The following is a 16,233-nucleotide window of genomic DNA, read 5'->3' as shown; positions in this document are numbered from 1 at the left end:
CAATTTTCCTCACACAATCTAATTATTACAGCTAATAATTTTGACAGTTGTTTCATTTGTGCTTATTGAAGGTAAATCAGATGAGCAAAGAATCAACCAATCAATGATGGGAGCATCTCTACTTTATTGGGTTTGCAGTCGATAAAGATTCCGTTCGTTGTTGATTTTAGTTTTCATTGAATCATCTTCAAAGCTCAAAATGAACTTTGTGTAAATATAATCAAAACGTCTATTTACTCATGTCTAAACGTCGTGTTTAGTTTTTAGGTGTCACAGCTAAGTTACAGTCAAAAAGAGCGTAAATATGTACCTGCATTATCCAAGCGTCCGTGTGTAGCGGTTAGCTGTGCGCAGCGTAGCATATCAAAACTCTGCCCTAACCCTACTCTTTGTTTGAACTATACTCAAAAGTTGGGAACCTTGGCTTCATTACCAACATGTGCGTCTGTTTTTTCTGCGTTTTTAAAGGAAACTTTGACACTTGTAGCACTCAAACTAGCTCTCAGGTGTGTCAGCTGGTAAAATGGGATTCGGAGATTCTCATGTCGCGTCTTCGCCTGACTTCTGCTTCAGAAGCCTTTCTGCTGATATTTCCTGACTTGCATAAAATCATGAAGCCTGAAGGACAGACTGTGTGTGTGGTTGGTTAGCTGTCTGCACCTTCTGTACTTTGAGAGCGAGCTGTCCAAACAGAAAACAGTGGTTCAAGGAAATCGTCACTTAAAATGTTAACAATTCTTTTTGATCACAGAGCCTGCAGAGATGGCTTTAGTTGGTGTTTTTTCCCCTGCTTGTCTCTGGCCTTGGCTTCTTTAAGCAAATGACTTTTACAATTGTATTTAAGAACGTGTTCAACAGATTCAGATTCAAGGTTGCAATGCTCACCCAGATAGCATCATCCTCTCTGAATGCGTCCAGCCAGCTTGTGCAAGACCAAACTCTAAAACCATAAATGTTAGCTAGATGTATCCATGCAAGCCTGCAAAGTACAACGCAACTACATTAGCCAAAGGATATTTAGTTTCCTTTTAAAACACTGGGCCATCTGACAAAAATAACTAAATTAATCCGTTTGCAGTCCTTAATCTGTAGGTGCTTGTTCTGAGTAAAAGTATTGTTTTTTCTAAACTGGATTGTGGAATTGAAATTAGACTCAATTCCAATAAAATGTCGTTTTGTAATTTTTATTTTGAGACCTGCGTTTGTTGCTCTGGTTAGTAATAATTTAATGAAGCAAATATTTCTGTCTTAGTGAATTTAACAGTCAAATCAAGCTATTCCATATTTTTTTTTTCTGTTCCCATGCACTACTTTCAGGAAGGAAAGTTTTCCTTCCTGTTGTTTGCTACCATTAAAACTAACTTTTACCTGGTGAAATGCAAATTTTAATGTACAATCGGTGGTCTTTTTTCCCCTTATACGATTTATTTTTGTCATATCAGATAAAATGACAGTAAAATATAATAAAGTTTGTGGCTGTAATGCAAAAAAAAAAAAGATTGGTTGCATTGCAGACGTTTTCAGAGCACTGTATCTTCACTTTTGTTTTCTATCGATGAAGAACAGAAGTGTGTGGCTGAATTCTTCGCCTGCAGACAGATTCACTATCTTGAATCAAAAAAAAAAAATTATCATTTTTTTCTTTGTACCTTTTTTTTTTCTCCACCAGTGAGGACAGCCACACGGTCATAGACTACGCCCTGCGGGATCAGATCCAAGTAGGCAGCAGTCAGCCGGAGGACGTTCACCTCTCACCGGTCAAGAGTCCCACGAGCATGCTGAGCTCACGGCAGGTCGGCGCAAACCATCTCTTCCGGCTGTGTTTCCGTAGCAACCACTCCAGCGAAAAGGTGGCAATGATCCTCGGAACGGAGTTGGAGTGAGTGCCTTGTTTTGTTTATCCTTTTCCTCATTTTGTCTTTTCTTTTTTTTTTTTTAAATTAAGCCATTTTCCCTGTTCAAATTTCACTTAAGCATTTACAACACTTAGCCTTAAGTGGGAGTGAATAACTTTTTGCCCGTGGCGTAATGTCACTCTTGCGTGTCTGTACGTGTTGAAGGCTCGTCGTACGGACGGTCTGGGCTATTGGCTCAGACAGCAGAGGGAACCTGAGATCTTTAAATATTCTGACTGCAAGGCCAGATTTTTAGCTCCGTTATGTGCTGCTGTGTTCACCTTCTGACTCACAGACTGACAAAAATTCCCTCGTGGTTTTAGCTACATTAAAAGCAACGAGTCTATTTCTGAATCCGCTCTGAAAACAAACGCAAAGATGGAAGTGAAATTTGTTGTCGTCTTTAAAGGCTAAAGTTAGCAAGTGCCAACCAAAGTCCTAGAAACAGCCTGTAAGCTGTTAGCTGTAGCTAACTCACCCCTCTGTAACTTCATCTCTCCTCATGTAGTAATTAGGGAGTAAAGTGAGGATGTTCGGATTACATAACCCAAACAAAGGAAAGGGATCTGCTTTTACGTTGGCCTTCGCATTCGTTCACATGCATGGATGCGCAAACACACTATGCCGTACGCTGTAATCATCCGTTGTGGTTCAAAGCTTTGCTAAGTCTTTACTGTTCCCCCTCACTCTCATGCAGCTGGAGAAACTCCCTCCGTCTTCTGACGGGAGCAGCTGTGATTTATCGCTTTTGTGTGGAGGAATTTATTGTGTGGAACATTTCAGACGTTTCTTACACCTTCCTGTTTTTGCTTTTACCAGACATTGAAGCCTACCTATTTAACTAAACCCTAAAGTACATGTAATATTTTTCACTACTTTTCTATCCTTTGCCAAAAAAAAAAAAAAGCTTCAATATTCAATAAATCTTCCCTCTTAATTTTTTTTTTTTTAGCTTCTTGTATATCATTGCAGCCGTTAATTACTTTTTTAAATTTTACTCCAATGAAAATATGAAACTCGACAGGTACTGGTTTGTGTCGGTGGTGTCATCCGAATGCAATCTTCCTGCCCTGCCTTCCTCTCTGCTGCATGAGTTGTTGTGGAAAAACCAACCCAACTTCCTTCATTTGGTGGCGTCTGCCACAGCTCACCGAAATCCTGAATGAGCCGAGAAAACCCAGCAGGGAGACCCTGGCAACAGTCCAGTGTCATGGTGGTAACTAGGCTTTGTTTAAGCTGTTGTTTAGCAACAGACAGCAGCTAAGCTGGCTGTTTCCCACGATCGTGCCCCCACCCACCCACACCCACTCTCTGCTGCTCCTTTACTTCTCCCGATCCTTCGACACATTGCCCAGAGTCTGCGTGCCTCTTCTTTCACAAAGAGGACTGTGTGAGCTCTTTGTTTTCTGATGACCGTCCCGTCCGGTCGTCCCAAGTTTAGTAAAAAAAAAAAAAAAAAAAAATCGCACAACATGGAGTCTTGTCTCAGCAGGCTGGGAGTTAAACAAGGGAGGTTGTTAGCAGCTCCACCTAAAAATAGATAATAAAAAAAAAGTTTAACAAGAGACGTTCCTTTCTTTTTTTTTTTCCCCCTCCCCAGTACTAATCTGAGCCAAATACTTAGTACACCAGTGTCTAGAGATAGCTTCTGCAGGCTAACATCTGCTCCAAAAAAGAAAGAGGTCATAATGTTCTGACAAATAAAACGTGAATAGCTTCAGTTATTTCTAAAGACATATCTGACCCGATACATACAGCCAATCTAAAGTAAACTCGTTGCCACAATCTTGCTGCTGATTCTTTCATGCTGAATCATTCATTGAAGTCTTAGGCTAATGCTAGCAAGTTTACTCTGTGTTTTGATTTGACTTGTTGCTATTTTTTTTTTTTCACCAGCATCTGGTGCCCCATACGCTTTTCACGAATAGAGAATGACAAGCTGCTTTACAATATTGCAAATCCACACACACACACACACGCACACACACGCACACACACATGCATTTCCCAGGCGTGTGTGCATGTCCAGGCACTCCAACAGACTGTCAATCATTTGCTCCAAATTGCCCGTAGGTACGAGCATGCTGTGACTTTCTCCAGCAGAAAATAAAATTTGGCGTAGCTGTAGAAGATGAATTAAGATTCACTTTTCTCCCGTCATATGCTTTACCTGTCTGTACATTTTAGAGCTTATTTTCTGCAAAATCCACACAAGGATTTGATGAGTTTAATGAGTTTAACTTTTATGGATTAAAAGTTTTCAGCCGATGTGATTTGAAATGATTTGGTCATCTGGCCCCGTCAAAACACGATAGATTTGCTGGAAACCGTCCCCTTAGATACCTGATCTAAAATTATTGAAGCATTTAATGAACATATAGTCCTTTTATGGCACAGCAGGGAGGTAAATTAAGAAGAAATTTAGTTAATTCTGAACTTTTAAGCCGTTTTTTTGTGGATCACCGAGCATTTGAGAGCAAAAGTGACAAAAAACTGCAAGATTTCTCGTTCAGTGAACTCAAGCCTTTGTATCTGCTTCCCTGGAAAAGAAATTATTCTCATCTTAAAACATTTAAATGTTCATTATGTTTCCTTTTACTGCTGACTTTGAGTGCAGCGAATGTTTGGCGTTCCAGGGTGAAATTCTTCACATTCTGACTTTAGGCTCGCCTGTTTTTCTTTCGGAAACAAAACTGCAGAAATGGGTTTTGGTGGGTTTTATTTCCCCCTGCCCCCATCTGGCAGTTTTTGCTTTCATTTCCACTCACTGACATTTCTCCCGCTGCCCTGTCCATGTCTGTGAACCACCGCTTAGCGTTCCAGAAGCAGGCGTATACGAGGACGACCTTTGATGTCGACGGCGGTTTAATGCATCAGGAATTCCAGCTGTTTAGAGACGGATCAGAGAAAGGGTTCTCTGTGTGGACTTCTATTTCTCTCTCTCTCTCTCTCTCTTTTTTTATTGTCTTTCTGCTCTGCTTGCATGCTGGGATGCTTTCCCCGTGACCTTGTTGCTGTGTCTAGTGTTCAGCATCGGTGAATAGCGTTCGTCTATTAGCGGAACAGAGCGGCTTCAGAGGCCTACAGGAAAACAGAACCGATATTCAGCTGTGACAGAGAGCAGCAGCTATTATATAACAGCTCCGACCGGAGACGGGAGTCGGTGCTTCTGTTCTGCACACTGGATCGTTTTGGATTTTTTTTTTTTACCCCCCTCTTCGTCTACTCTGTCTGCTTTCGTTTAGATGTGATAACGGGAAAGTTGTTGATGGGAAATGTAACGTGCAAGTCGCAGATGCTCGGGGATTTCCATGACTGCGCTGCGGTTGTGTCCGACCAGTAATTAGGAAGTTCGGGTGTTCGTGATTATTGTTGGAACACGAACGATGACCTGAGCTGAACCAGAATCGGTGCAATGTCTCCTCATTAAAGGCACAGCATGTTGCTTTTTACAGATCTTTTTTGGCCTACGTCGTGTTGTCTGACAGGTTCTGTTGAAGCTCTGAAGGCGTGACTGTGATCAGATCTGGAGAGTGTCAACTTGAATTGTTGCCAAAATGTGGTTCAGAAAAGTTCATTCATTATTTTTTTTATTTTTTTTTAAAGAAGGGGGATGATTCTTTTTTTTCTACATAACGCCCGTCTAGGTTTAATTGACGTTTTTGTCCATTTAACAGGTTAAAAATCATTAGTTGAAAACAGTTTTTTATGGTTTACTTGTTATTGTTTAAACGGTTCAATCGTAGTCTAGTAAGAGAATAGTTACATACACACTACAAAAGAACAGCAGTAAAGTATGTTTACACGTTGACAGATTTTTGCATCCACCTCTCTTACATTAGTAGCATCATCCAATATATTACTATTCATGTTAACTTGGTTTTGACAGTCTTTCTTAATATTTTCTATATTCATATCTACTGTATAATATTGACTATGGCAATAACAACAGAAATAATTTCTCATATTGATATGCAGTGATGGATAAAGGTAAGATAACAGTTTTCACAGCATTGCTGCAGCAGCAGCAGCATGGAAGGCCGACCCAACAGAGAGTAAACAAACCAGTTGGAGGGAAATTGAGTTGTAAGACGAAGCGGGGACGAATACCCAAAAGTCTGGGCGGTGATGTTTGGGTCATCCGACGCAGGAAGGAAGGTCAGAGAAGGGGCTGTCATCACTCTCGAGCCATTTGTGTGCAAGAGGTTTCGCAATCCACCCGGCGAGACTCTCTTTTCTTTTCAGAGGTGAAACACGAGCCTTTCACAATGGATTTATGTATCTTGGCATTCCTTTCTCATCGGCAGGATGAATGGCTGAAGCCGGAGGAAGTCTCACTACAATGAATAGACCGATTCTGCACAGGCTTTTCGGTCAATGGGAGGGGAAGGCGGGAGGGGTGAGGGGGGGCAAGCACCTGCTATCAGCGCGCATACCAAACGAGTCTAAGTACGTCTCACATGCGTTGGCCCTGCCGATGCCTGCGCTTGTATTTGTTGGTTGTTTCAGCTGTTTTGAGCGAGAGGCCGACCTGTCGGGACTTTTGTTTTGCGCGCACGTTTGCATCCAACCGTTGGCATGCAGGCCCGGCTGTCGAGAAAAGCAAACAGCTGTCTGAGCCACAGGAGGCACATTGATGTCCATGAAATTGAGTGAGAAACACATGATGCTTTTAATGCTTCTAAGTATTGACACGTGTGATTTAAAGGGATTTTTAAAAGGATTGTTGTGTGTGGTTGTCAGTAACCGTTTCTTTACTTATAGGAGACGTGTATCTTAAGAGTCCTGGATAGGATTGTCAATCCCTTGATTATATCTATCCCTTTAGGCTCTGTTGAACATTGTGAGGCTTTTTCTAAGTTTTTTATAGAAAAGATTGAAGCTCTTAGAGGCTCGAATAAGCTGGTAGATTCAGATTCCCATGGAATGCCACAATGATTAGCTATTCTGGAGCATTTTCAGCTAGTTTCTATAGATGAACTGACTTTGGTTATTAAGCATCTGCAGCCTTCAAATTATCCATTGGACTGTCTTCCTACTCGTCTGATAAAAGACATTTTTCTTATTTTTGGCAGCTATATTCTTAAGGTGATAAATACCTCATTGCAGTCAGGTTGTGTCCCATCTACTCTTAAACATGCTGTGGTCATACCACTTCTTAAAAAACCCAATCTAGACTCCAGTGACTTAGCAAATTTCGGGCCCATTTCTAAATTGCCTTTTTTATCTAAAATTCTTGAAAAATCAGTTTTTATTCAGCTAGAAATGTTTTTAAAAGATAATAATATAACTGAGAAGTTTTAGTCTGGGTTTAAAGTTGCTCATAGATTAAAACACTGTATTGGCCTGCGAGGCTCAGTATTCGAATGGTTTAAATCTTATTTAGGAAACAGAACTTTCTCTGTTCATCTTGACCAATCCTGTTCTGGGGCCAGACCTTTAAAGTATGGTGTTCCCCAAGGGTCAATTTTAAGGCCCATTTTGTTTATCTGGTATTTACTGCCTCTTGGTAAGATTGTCCAAAAATTTAATATTTCCTTTCATTGCTTTGCAGATGACATCCAGATTTATTTGCCCCTTAAAATGGAAAATGGTACAAATGATTCTCTTCAGCTGTTGATAAACTGTTTAGCTGAAGTTAAATTATGGATGGAAGAAAACTTTCTTCACCTCAATGAAAGCAAAACTCAAGTTCTATTATTTGGTCAAAAACTTCAGACTACAAATCCAGATCAGATTCTTTGCTCCTTGGTTCGGTCTTGTCAGACCTCTGCTAGGAATCTTGGTTTCATTTTTGACAGCTCTTTAAAGCTAGATAAACAAGTTAGTTCTGTCGTTTAATCGAGTTTCTACAACCTTCGGCTTTTAGCAAAAGTTAAATTATCTTCGGGACATTTTAAAATTCCAGTCTGTGTCCAGAACTTTACGATCAAATAATCAGCTATTACTGACAGTTCCTCAGACTCGACTTAAGAGGAAAGGAGATCGAGCTTTTTCTGTTGCTGCTCCTGTTTTATGGAATAACTTACCTTTTCAGATTACATCTGCCCACAGCCTGGATCATTTTAAATCACTTCTTAAAACTCATTTTTACTCTTTGGCATTTAATTGATGTATTTATTGTTTTGTGCTCCGTTTTGTCATTTGTGTTATCGTTCTTGTACAGCACTTTGGTGCAGTTTTATACCTGTTTTAAAGTGCTATATAAATAAATTTGACATTGACATTAAGAGAGGCTGTTATGTGAAACTCAATTTTTTGAGCTTCACATCATATTATCATGTTATTCCCTCAAAAAGTTCCTGGAGTGTTGCTTTGATTCTTTCATGCACGTTTGAGGAATCCTTGAATCTCCCACGGCAACCATTTAGGACTGCCTAAGCGCTTGTGCTCACAAAGCTCCGCCTATTTCCACAAAGCTCCTCCTTGGAGCAGCCGAGCTTTCGCCTCTCCCCTCACCTTCCTCACTTCCGCCCTCAGCTAATTATAGCAGCAGCAGCAATTAGCAAACACCTGGTGAAACTGCGAGTCTGCTGAGGTCATCGGATGGACCACTTGTCAGTCCAGCGCTCCTAAGAACGACCGTAAACGGCGTAATTAGAATCACTGTTGTAACGGCATACTGGAGGCGGAGTATCAGAAAGAGCGAGAGCCTCTTAAAGAGGCAGAAGCCCAATTTCAAGGCATCGAATTGCGAAGTGAAATTTCTTCTATGCAATGTTTGATATGTACAGCGTTTTTATAATAACTGAATGCAACATAGTTACTTGACTGTGCTATAAAATGACTGTAAAATATGTAATACTGCCCCTTTAACGCAGTGAAATATCTGTTTTTTTGCAGTCAGAAATATTTAAATCCAGCTGTATTCATCATTTTTGCCACAAACAAAATAGAGCAACCATCTAATATCAGCAGCAGGTGTGGGAGGGGCACCACTGTGTTAATTTATGAACAGGACATAAAAGGATAGTGTGATGGAGCATTTTAGCAGTTTTATCAGTAACACCTCAACCCTGGTCATCGGCTAAAGGATCATGTCCTTACATAATCACCAGCTCACACTAACAATGCAAAAGAAAGCATTTTGTTACATAACTAAGCACACCTTTGACAATTAGAATACAAGTATCATTTATCAGATTAAAGTCTGATCTAAAAATAACAAAAAAACAACACTAATTTTTGGACTCTGAATGGAAGTGTTTTTTTTTTCAGTCAACACTAAAAGAAAACAGGTCCTAATGGCTCAATTAAAACCCAAAAGTTGCTGCTCTGGTTGCTGCTGTGTGGGCAGCTTGATGACCAGCACAAACATAAAGAGCTTCTTTACAAAAACCCATCAGAACTCGGTGGAAGCGCAATAATGAGATCTGACTCACGTCTGGTCCGCTGCTTTCAGCTACTTTTGTGCAACTGTGTGTGTTTGGAGGCCACCAACACCTGAGTCACCCAGGCCTCTGAATGAACCATCCTCTCCTTCATTTTCCACCTCTCCCCCCACCCCAGTTTCTCTTTATCGCTCCCTCCATCTCCCCCCCCTCCGCTTGGTGGGAATTCTTCGGAGCAGGTGAGATGGTATCTGGTTTCACAGGATCCAACCCGTGCGGCTCCACCTACTTCGTTTCCCACGGAGCGCGCGCGGGGGGAGCGGAAGAAAGCAAGAGCAGGTCTGTCCTCCACCGAGAATCAGCCCTTTGTGCTCGTTTTATCTCGGCGCTTTCACGCTGAATAGGGGCTGGAAAAAGGGGGGGAAGGGAAAACTTCCTGTTGAAAACAAAGGTGTCAAACATCTGTAGTTTTAAAAGTGAAACTCTGGAAACGTTTTTCAAAGAAATGTTTTTTTTGTTTGTTTGTTTGTTTAGGAATGAGCGCGCACGCTGGATCAGTGCCCTGGGCCAGAATGACAACAATGACAGGAGACATGACAGAACCAGTAAGTCTTCTCAAAAAAAAAAAAAAAAAATCTCCTTTTTGAGCTCATTGCACCACCTTGTGGCCCTTCTGCGAAACTGAACGTCAATGTAATTGTGAGTTCTGGAACTCTAAAACACTTCTAAGGCAGTGTTTTTTTTTTGTTTTTTTTCTCTCTTGCTCTTCCAGATGTTACGCAGGTTGAGGTGATAAGGACGTACACGGCGAAGCAGCCAGACGAGCTGTCGCTGCAGGTGGCCGACGTGGTGCTGGTCTCCCAGCACGTGGACGGTACGTCGCCTTTCCTACGAAGCTCCATTATATACTTTTGTTCGTCTCGACAGACAGCAGCATCATTGAGAAAACATTATTTCAGTCGGTTAAAGGAGGGCGAAACTCATCTATTAGACGGCTCACACACAGATTTTAATATTTTAGGGTGTTTTTTTCTGTTTATTTTGATAATTGTGGTTTACAGCTGAGCTACACTTAGAAAATCTGAATATTACATAAGACTAATAACAGAAGATATAACTACAGAAATGCGTTATGGTCCACACAGTCATGGGGAAAATTGTTGACAGATCACAAAAGATTGTTGCCAACGAAGCAGTAACCACACTCACAGAAAGTTGAGTGGAAGGAAAACTGTGGCAACTGCAGCTGTGAGGGGGTTGTAGACCCAAGACATGTTTTAAGGAGCATGAGGAGCTTCATTGTTTAAGAGTTTGTCCATATCCTATTAACTGATTTAACTTACCCTTTTTTTTTCCAACCATAATTTTTTCTTCCACTAAGCTTTCCAGAAATATGCTTGGATAAAGAGCTCTCTGTGAAGAGCAGTGACATGTAGCGGCTTAGTAATAACCAATTTCTGTTTCAAAAGACTTTTTTTTTTAAATATACAACTACTAATATTCTAATTTCCAAAAAAAAAAAAAAATTTTTTTTTTTAGCTGTTATCTGTAGAAATCAAAATTGACCTAAATAAATCCTGAAATTGCATCACTGTGGTTGCAGATCTCCGTAGTAAACACATTTAACCCGCTGAATTGAATTACTGAAATAAATCAACTTTTTAATGATCTGGTTCATTGAGCCGTTCTTCTGAGTTTTCACCATCTTGCCTCAATTTCCTTTCATCATGCGCTCACACTCGCGCTCCTCTCCCTTTTTGCTACCTATCTCTTTCACATAATGGACCTGATGTGTTTGAAATCCTCACCCCTGCCCCCCATCCATCTCTACCCAAAAGCCTGGAAGTTAATTGCCGCTTCGGTGACCATAGCAACAGGCTTTCTCGTCAAAGGGACACAACAACATCACAAAAAAAAAATAAAAAAGAAAAAAAAAGAAAACCATCTACGCTGCATAAGTAGAGGCTTGACGCGAGTGCGGCTCTCTCTCTCTCCCTCCCTCAGGCTGGTACGAAGGCGAGCGGCTGCGCGACGGCGAGGCCGGGTGGTTTCCCGCGGAGTGCGGCGAGGAGATCACGTGCCAGGCCACCATCGAACGCAACATGCAGAGGATGGACCGGCTGCAGGGGCTGGAGACCAACGTGTGAGCCGCGCCGACCGAGAGACCGTCCGGCTGAACTTTTCGGCTGCGGATTCAGCACCTGCCCGGGTTTCATCCTGCTGAGCACCGACTCGGGAGGAGAACAAAAACTAAAGCGGATTCCTTTAATTAGCTATCGCTCTCCGAGTGGGTGGGGGTGGGGGTGGCCCCGACAGCGGGGATGTGTCACACTGATTAACTCTCCGGCTGGTTGAGGAAAAACTCCACGCACACCGCAGCCGAAGCAGCTGCTGTCAACACCCTGCCACGTAACAACTGTTGTTGTTAAATTAATAAATGTGTTTTTTTGTTGGTTTTTTTTTTTTTGTAAGTGGCGTGCTGCGTAATGATTACAATGGCGCTGCGGGAGGTAAAGCAAACCCAATTAGAGGGAATCTGACAGCAGCCCAGGCGCGCCCCGCTAACGAGGCTCCGGCCGGCCGATGAAACGCCCCCCTCCCCCCCACCGCCCCGGTAACTCGTGTCGCTACAAGCTTGGAAATGTGTTTCAAGCAACAGCCGAGCAGAAGATCAAATCGAAATCCATATGTACATAGAGATGTAAATACTCAAAGCTGATTAAAAAATAATAAAAACAAAAACAAATTACAGCCATCAGGAAAGAAGAAGGGATCTATTATGGCATCCAGTCGGGCAGAAGGGCCGAGTATCTGCACTCCAACTTGCCGTTTGTCAGCGGTTAATGTCACCCTCATGAATCAGACTCTACATTTACGTCTCAAGCACCATTATTTCCCCCCTGCCCCCCCCCCACTCCATCAGTTCTGCAGTTTGAACGGCGAGAAATATCACTATTGATGCAAACCAGACGTGGCGGTGTATAAATAATCCCATGTATGTATATTTTATGAATGCATGTGACGCTGAAGAAATTGTGCGTCTGCCGTCGGTGAGACCAGACCCCTGCCTGGCCCCTGCTTTTAATGCGATTGTCCGGTGTGTGAGTCATCATTTATTGTTGCTCGGCTAAAGGGGGGAGAAAAAAAAAGAAAAAAATGGCCTGACCAATGGATGGCGATAACACAATTTATCAAGCCAACAGCTCTGGACTTAACAGTGATGTTTGACCACAAGCTGAGGTTTTGTTGTACAGAATAAACCCCTCTCCATCCCTCCATATGGACACACACCTCTTGTGTGGCTTTACGTTTGCACTCAGGAAAAAAAAAAAGAAAAAAGCAGAAATTAATGCATGAACTTCTTTTGCTTCAACAAATTCCTCCTTTTGTAACTATTTTCAAAAAAAGCAAAAAAAAAAAAGCAACAGATTTGCATGTGTAAATATGTACAGTAACATTTGTGTTTTCTTACAGATTTATATCAGAAGAAAAGAAAAAGCCATTTTAATTAGTCTCTTAATAAAAGTGTAATTGCTCTCCATGTCGTTTTCCAAGTGATCATTTCATTCTGCATATCGACAGACTGAAAGCTTTTGCAGTTTTGTTTTGCCGTCACCATGTCATCAAAGAACTGATGTTCGGTCAGATGCTCTTGCAAACGTTACACATGAATCTTTATCATTTATTGGAAATTACATTTATTGCCGTAGTTCAACATTTTAAATAGAGAAATACAAAACCTTAAAAAATACATATATATTTTAACATATTTTGCGCAGCAGGTGTGTAAGTGGGGAAAACGCCGTACCTTGTGCGGCACGTGAAACCTCTGGCTGCCTTGGTAGTGCGAGATTTAGTACAGGCACAGCTTGAACACCACACAATAAACCCGTTTCAAATCAACAGTCGAATGTTGTCTGATGCTGGACTGTGTTTACTCATGTTTAGTGCTCTACAGGTCGGTCTCTAACAAACTGGCAACAACAAAGTGCAGCAACACCACATTAATGTCGACAGAGTTAGGAAGCATTTTAAATCCACACATTTATATATATTTATACGTACATGCTTATTGCTGATGATAATAGATGGTGTCAGATCACTTTTACATCTTTTTGTCAGTGAATACATTTTGAAATAAATTTGTTGATCAAGTGTGATGGATCTCTCTTAATCAAGTGTCTGCATGAGGTGGGGTGAGATCCGGAAATGCTACATAATTATACATGCAAGTAAAAAAAAAAAAAAAAATTTCAGAAGGACACTTTTTTGTCCAGAGGAAGGAACTCTTTCACCACCTAGTGTCTATTCGGAGAAATTACACCCTTCACAACAGACTTGCACAGTATCTTGCTGGAAACACTGAAAGAGCTAAGATTCCTCAAAGTACAGCCTGTCCCGTCTTGTAGACATCCTCACCCTCGACTCTCCAGTTCAGTTTCAACACCACGGTGTGTGAGACAAGGAACCTGGCAGTTCAAAATGCCGTATGCAAGCATATTAATGGAACATAGAGTGGAAGGATAAACTGAGGAAAGAAAAGGAGCAGCTGGAATAAAGAGGACAGCAAAGCTCAGGCCAAGAGTTTGAGAGAGATTCACAAGATGTGGCCCGCAACTGGAGTCTGTGCTTCAAAAGAAAGTACACACAGTGGTACTGAAGAAATGGGCTGCAACACTTGCATTCCTGCTGCTAACCCAATTCTGGACAAAAAAATGTTAAAAACCTAAGCTGTAGAGATAAAAGTGGATGGTATCAGTAAACGTTCAACAGTATTTCAGGACCCGTGTGTCGGTTCGGTTGAAGTGAACTCTGGCGCAGTTCGAATGCATATGTGAAAGCCAAGCGGGCCGGAGACCGCTCCAAAAGCAAGCAGCAGAGGGTATTCTGGGTAAATAAGACCAAAACAAGCGTGCTGGCTTATTTCTAGCAGGAGACAATTACTTTTACGAATGACAGGCGAGAAATCCTTCAACTTTAAATCTGACATTACTCCAGTTTTGTTTACAGTTTGCAAGAAAAGAACTTGAGTTTATGTCTTCTTCAGAGGCTTTCGTGTCGTTTCCTACAACGGTTCCTGCACAGCGCCACCACAGGGTGAACAGGTTTTTCACAGGGCTTGGATCCTTTGACACAGTGCGGTCAGAGTGTGAACCGTACCAGCTGAAAATGGAACAAATGTTGTCATTCTGGTCGCTAATCGAACCCACTGTACCAGACTACCATGTGTGAAAACACCCTCTCTCTAGGCATTTAACTGAAAAGGTGGCAGACGTCGCACAGAGTGATTTTAAGTAGCTTCTTTATTGCATAATGTGAAAGAAAGGTGAAACTTTCCCAAACATAAAATGTACAAACTAAACAAAAAAAGGATGCATACAGACAGGTTGGTCCTTGAATAATCTTAAAACGCGAAAGAGAAGCACAATTCATTTTCATTTTTTCAGCACTCTAAGCCTTCCGTGTTTGGCCTTCAGCATCTAGGGAGCAGTAAAGTTTAAAACCAAGCAGAAGCATCAAGGAGGCCAGCTGTCTATCATAAATATTCCAACAAACTCATGTCTGAATGTGCAGTCATCGTGAAAGCCTCCTCTCTTCATCGCCAGCCAAACGCCCGGCCACTTTCAATCATCATCGTCGTCATTGTCATCGTCATCGTCGAAGTAAGAGTGCCTTCCGCTGGGAGCAGACGCCCACGTCTTGCCGTCGTCCTTGCTGCTGCCTGCAGGCCTTTCCTCGGTAGTGATGAGGTCTATGATGGCTGTGATGACGGCGCAGTCTTTGGACTGGCGGTTATCCCAATCCACAGGAGCTGGGTTGCTGATTTTGTCTTGCAGCAGCGAATCCAGCTCCCTCTTCAAACTCTGCAGGACACAAAACGGAGAGTGATTAGAAAAAGAAGAAAAACAAAAAAGGTAAAACAAACGACACGTCGGGATAAAACCAGCATCTGGCGTCGGCTTGGATCACCTTAACAAGATGAGCGATGCGCGCCGGGGACCTGAAGACGATCCAGCGGTCGACCGCGACGGTCTCCTGGCCCTCGTCTTTCTGGATGGTGATGTCTCCCCCGAAGAACAGCAGCGAGAACGGCGACACCTCGGTGCAGTCGTACAGGAAGATCTGAAGGGAGACGGCGACATGGCGCATACGTGCAATTACGGCATCGTTGAAGCAGATTAATATGTTTCGGTGACGGGGAGCGGCGTCGCTGCTCAGGCCGACAGCTGCGCCGCGGTGTGGGCTGAAAGTGTCCCATTAGTGAAGAGAGAGGCTGTGCCAGTTTGAAATGTGTTTCGGTGCCTCTGGTGTGAGGAGAAATGTCATCCTGCCCCATCTGTGAATCTCCCTAATGTGCCACACTCTTTCTATTCATTTCACATCCTCGGCCGACAGCTGCTCATGTAAAGCAGCTCGCTCTGCCAGGCACGAAATGAAGGACTGAAAACCCTGAAAGCTGAGTGTAATACTCCTTTTTTTTTTTTTTTTACCTAAATAACAAAAAAAAACATGGCTTTTAAACATAAAACAACTAAAATCGAAACAAAATCTTATTTCAGAAGAATGATAACAGAACAGAAATAACTGATCGTTTCATAAAGTCACTGCAAAGTACTAATCAATGTATTGATTCTGACTGAAATCAAAATAATCACAATGTCTGCCAATTAGCACATCTTTATTTTACAAAGCTGTTAGTCAGAATTTCACATATTCTCATCAAGGCCATTGATAGCAGAACATTCAGTGCCTTAAAAATAAGTTTAGATGTAATGTGGTTTTCTCTGCACAAAGTCGAAACCATGGAAAGAAACTCAAGTTAATTAGGGCTGCAACTAGCAATTATTTTAGTATGTAATTGATTATTCTGTCATTTGTTCCGCCGGTTAATTGGATTAAAAAAAAATAATTGGCAAACTGCTGATTTTTTATTTTACTGCTTAAGCCTTTTTATACAATATTAGAAATGCAATAAAAGATGTAAATGATTCAATTCCTTTTTTTTA

At 41.8% G+C, this 16,233-nt stretch overlaps 2 protein-coding genes and 1 long non-coding RNA gene across 5 annotated transcripts in view; 1 reads left to right on the top strand and 2 right to left on the bottom strand.

Annotated features, from left to right (window-relative positions):
- The window catches only part of LOC103148060 (rho guanine nucleotide exchange factor 26), a 43,715-nt gene extending 31,748 nt beyond the window's left edge, over positions 1-11,967 (top strand). Inside the window, exons 12-15 of the mRNA XM_007566675.2 lie at positions 1,670-1,879; positions 9,761-9,831; positions 9,999-10,100; positions 11,231-11,967. Coding sequence (XP_007566737.1) covers positions 1,670-1,879; positions 9,761-9,831; positions 9,999-10,100; positions 11,231-11,373 — 526 coding nt within the window. The 3' untranslated portion in view covers positions 11,374-11,967. The remainder of the gene's footprint in view (positions 1-1,669; positions 1,880-9,760; positions 9,832-9,998; positions 10,101-11,230) is intronic.
- LOC107837986 (uncharacterized) lies at positions 6,185-9,559 on the bottom strand. The gene is made up of 2 exons (XR_001664040.1): positions 8,121-9,559; positions 6,185-6,670 (listed from the first exon to the last, which is right to left on the bottom strand). It is a non-coding gene; the product is annotated as an uncharacterized LOC107837986 (long non-coding RNA).
- Positions 11,968-14,511: 2,544 nt separating the features above from the next.
- Positions 14,512-16,233, bottom strand: part of dhx36 (DEAH (Asp-Glu-Ala-His) box polypeptide 36) — a 32,895-nt gene continuing 31,173 nt past the window's right edge. For all 3 annotated transcript variants that reach the window (XM_007566673.2, XM_016678966.1, XM_016678967.1), the window contains 2 exons: positions 15,197-15,349; positions 14,512-15,090 (listed from right to left, as the gene is read on the bottom strand). In XM_007566673.2, the coding sequence (XP_007566735.1) occupies positions 14,851-15,090; positions 15,197-15,349 (393 nt within the window). In that variant the 3' untranslated portion in view covers positions 14,512-14,850. The remainder of the gene's footprint in view (positions 15,091-15,196; positions 15,350-16,233) is intronic.

Source organism: Poecilia formosa, unplaced genomic scaffold, assembly GCF_000485575.1.
Source record: "Poecilia formosa unplaced genomic scaffold, Poecilia_formosa-5.1.2 Scaffold197, whole genome shotgun sequence".
NCBI classification, from domain to species: domain Eukaryota; kingdom Metazoa; phylum Chordata; class Actinopteri; order Cyprinodontiformes; family Poeciliidae; genus Poecilia; species Poecilia formosa.
The sequence above is the reverse complement of the archived record's forward strand: the minus strand, read 5'-3'. Positions and strand labels throughout refer to the sequence as shown.